General features: G+C 41.7%; 2 protein-coding genes across 4 annotated transcripts in view; both read left to right on the forward strand.

The window, feature by feature from the left end:
- eml1 (EMAP like 1) overlaps positions 1–2,044 on the forward strand; it is a 37,205-nt gene extending 35,161 nt beyond the window's left edge. For all 3 annotated transcript variants that reach the window (XM_024268698.2, XM_024268707.2, XM_024268717.2), the window contains 3 exons: positions 485–580; positions 652–782; positions 852–2,044. In XM_024268698.2, coding sequence (XP_024124466.1) covers positions 485–580; positions 652–782; positions 852–977 — 353 coding nt within the window. In that variant the 3' untranslated portion in view covers positions 978–2,044. The remainder of the gene's footprint in view (positions 1–484; positions 581–651; positions 783–851) is intronic.
- Positions 2,045–3,223: 1,179 nt separating this feature from the next.
- The window catches only part of evla (Enah/Vasp-like a), a 36,671-nt gene continuing 35,899 nt past the window's right edge, over positions 3,224–3,995 (forward strand). Inside the window, exon 1 of the mRNA XM_024270153.2 lies at positions 3,224–3,638. Within this exon, the coding sequence (XP_024125921.1) occupies positions 3,634–3,638 (5 nt within the window). The 5' untranslated portion in view covers positions 3,224–3,633. The remainder of the gene's footprint in view (positions 3,639–3,995) is intronic.

The raw sequence follows: 3,995 nt of genomic DNA on the forward strand, positions 1-3,995 counted from the left end.
ATTATTTAGGAAATCAAACTGTGGTCCAAAGACAGTACCATGCGGTACTCCACTTGATAAAAGTGACAATTTTCCTTTTATATGTCCTCCATGACCACTAGAATATGGTAAAAACACCATTTTTATTGGAGTAGGTCTTTAAAAAAACAGCAGATGTGAATAAGGAAGATGATTTTCATCATGCTTAGAACATTCAATCCAACAGTGGTCTAGAGACAGTACCATGTGGTACTCCTATTGATAAAGGAGACAATTTGTCTGGTAGAATATAGGAGTTTATTAATAGTAAGAAAATAGAATAAAATATCATTTTAAGCTAAAATATAGTTTATAATTGTGCTTTGTACTATTAAGATGTGGTTAGGTGGAACTCATTGACTGTACGTAAAAACTGAATGTGAAGTCAAATCCTTTTTTCGCCATCATTTTCATTGGATGTGTCTGTAACTGAACATGATCTGCTGCTTCTGCTTTGTTCTGGCAGGGATCCCATCAGTGTGTAAGCAGGTGGTCAGTGTGGAGACGACCCGGGACATCGAGTGGGCCACCTTCACCTGTACTTTGGGCTTCCAGGTCTTCGGTAAGCCGCAGCTCCGTCCTTGTCCTTCTGTTCCGGTGACTCCTGCTCATCCCGTCTCCTCCTCCTTCCAGGTCTGTGGCCCGACGGCTCAGATGGTACCGACATCAATGCAGCATGCCGGTCCAACGCCAAGAACCTTCTCGTCAGCGGGGACGACTTTGGGAAGGTCCACCTCTTCTCGTACCCCTGTTCACAGTTCAGGGTAGGATGTTTGTGTTGGGATCTAGAATTATCTCTCTGAGCGATTTAAACAAAGATGTTTTCTCTGCAGGCTCCCAGCCATGTCTACGGCGGCCATAGCAGTCATGTGACCAACGTGACCTTCCTGTGTGACGACAGCTACGTGGTGTCGACCGGCGGGAAGGACATGAGCGTGATGCAGTGGAGGATCGTCTGAGAAACTGCACTCAAAGGACAAACACTGATCTCTAAGGAGGAAGCAGATCGCCGTGATCTGAAACCAGAAATTGCAGCGCAGAGAGGAGGTTTAGTGTAGCGTGGGACGCTTAAAGGACAATTTTTTAATCGCACGCTACAAAAACACAAACTGAAAAAAAGTCTAGCTTAGAAAAAAAAAGTAAAACCAAAGGTTTGGTTTGATGATTGCACTCCGTTATTCCAGAGGTTTTCTCTGGTCAGAGACCCCGGAGAACAACAACAATGAAAAAACAAACTGATTTTCTAACACTTTTTGTATTTGATAACTCAGGAAAGCACTAGTGAAGCAACACGTCTCCCTTTTTCTTCACATATCACGGCCCGTCAGCTGCCTCTACTTTGTTAGCCTCAGCTGTGTGAAAAATGCCAAATTAGCGATGGACGCTCCCCTCAAATCATTCTGTAGCTCACCTTTAAATATGAGGTTTATATTTAATTTATCCAAACATCTTTCAAAATAAAGCACTATTATTTATTGCTGGAAAATAAACTGCCTGAATGATTTTCCTCCAGCTTTCTCTGTAAATGTGCTTCAAGGATAAGACAGATGAGAGGAAAATCTAGAGCAAAATAAAGCATTTCCTTTGAGTCCGTTTAGTTTTATTGAATTAGGATGAGTGGCGGGGAAGGATGAGACCATTGCACTGTAACTGTCTGATGTGCACTGTCTGTTGATTTTATTTTGAAGGGTTTGTTTTTTTCTCTACAATGCACTACTTCCACCTGGTAACTATAAAGCAGGTCTGTTACTTTTTTAGCTCTAGATGGAATTTCTCAAAAGTCTGTATGTGTTACCTAAAAACGTGTCCCGTTTCCTGTGTTTCCACCCTTTAAGCTAATGCATGCATGTGTGTAGAAATATTCAAATTTAATTGGATTTGGCTTCAGATTGTTGGAGTTGTTTTTATCAGGAAAATGCATTTTCCGACAGACTTGATTTAAATGCTCTACTGTGTAACACAAAGCCTGCAAATTCACATTGATATCTGACTAATACCTAAAATTAAAGCTGAATTTTTTTGACTGTGTCTTGTTTCTCTCTTTATTAATTAAAAGCTATCTTTGTAAAGGATTTTTGTTTAAACTTAAAAAGAAAACAAAATTAAAAATTCAATAGACCAAAAATTTGTTAGATTTGTATTAAATTTAAATAAAAATTCTGGATATAAACCTACATAAAAAAGCTAATTATCATAATTGACACTTTAAAATATATTTTTGGTTACAGTAGGCCTACATGTGTTTTGTACAGAGCCCTGAACATTACATTTACAAATGAAAAATAAAACAAATTGTTCCCTCACCTTACTAAGTTGTTTCCACAAATTAGCATTTTGTGGCCACTGTCTGTTGTTTTGTGGACACCAATTAACATTTGTGAGCACAAATTTGTCATTTTGTGGCCACAACATGGCTTTTCGTAGGCACAAATTAGCATTTTGAGCACACTATTTAGACGTTTGTGTATATAAATAATATAAATATAATATATATTTATATTATAATATAAATATTTAAATCAGTATTTTGTGAACAGTAAATAAGCAAATTCCCATTTTGTGAGTAACAAGTTAGTATTTTGGGCACAAAATAGCGTTTTGTGCATGCAAAGGATAACTTTGTCAACACAAATTAGCATTTTATGCACAAAAATTAGCATAGTTTTGGCATAAACAAGTATTTTGTGGGCAAAAATTAGAATATTGTTGGCAGAAACTAACATTTTGTCGGCACAAAATAGCATCTTGTGACCATAAGTTTGTTTAATGGTGACAAATTAATATTAGGATTTGAAGGTGGTAAAATGCAAATTTCTGACCACAAAAACACAGAGAATTCTTGTTTGTTGCCTCAAACTATTAATCTGAGAGAAAAATGTATTGTTGTTTTTGTAATGTCATATCCAGGGCTCCGGAGTTTAACATTCTTGTGTTTTATGTTACTTTTTTTATCTATTTACTTTATGTAACCGTAAAATACCTTTACTTTTAGTTTTGTTTGTGATTTTCACATATTATTATAATGATTATTATTGGTAAATTATATTATATTATATACTCTAATTGGATTGTGTGTGGGTCGCTGTGACTGCAGGGTAACACAACATTATTTTTACGTGTACCCATTCAAACGGATTCAAACCCTCCACGTCGCCCCACCCTTCCCAAAAAAGAGTTGTTGACGTCGGTGGTCGTCAGGGGTCTGCGTGTTCTCATCGTGACCGCGAGGGGGCAGCCTTGAGCCGGCCCTCCTCTTCATTCGCACGCCGTTCCAGCGTTTCCCCCTAAAGAAATCTCTGCGCTTTCGTCCAAACACTGAATGGGAAGAAAATGTGGTCCGAAGGAGGCGAAGGCTGACCCCCACCACCGCGCACCGTTCTCAAGCGAGCCGCAGCCGAACATGGACCCGGGGAGACGCAGCAGCGGCCGCCGACAGCAGCAGCAGAGACAACGGAGCACAAAGCGGCTGCAGGAAAACGTCGTTTAGCGTCTGCGACTTCATCCGCCTGACTCAGCAGCCGCATCCGAGCCCACGCACAGGAGTCCGAGCGGGGCCCGGGGCGGGCTCCGAACCCGCGGATCAACCGAGGAGCCGGAATACTAAAGCAGGACAAAATGAGGTGAGCTCCACGCGCTCCGCTTGACGCGTCATGACAGATGCGCACCGGCGCGCGCGCGCGGCCCTCTGCCTCCATCCGCAGTCAGCTTCCAGGCCTCCTGGAAATCGGGGGTTTCGAACCCTCAGCCTCACCGAGCTTTGCCCCTGCTATTTTAGTCAGTGCTCTTCCCGCAACCCCCCCTCCCCTCAATGCCTGTCCATTGTCACCGCAGGACCCGCCCTGTGTATTGACGGAGGCCGGATTGACGTTGTCATGGAAACGAGAGCATCTCCTTTTTGCTCCTGCTTGTCTAAATATGACCGTTTCGGTGCCATATGTGGGGGGGTAGGATAAGTGAGGACGCTTATAACCATGGCA

Source organism: Oryzias melastigma, linkage group LG22 (assembly GCF_002922805.2).
Source record: "Oryzias melastigma strain HK-1 linkage group LG22, ASM292280v2, whole genome shotgun sequence".
NCBI lineage: Eukaryota > Metazoa > Chordata > Actinopteri > Beloniformes > Adrianichthyidae > Oryzias > Oryzias melastigma.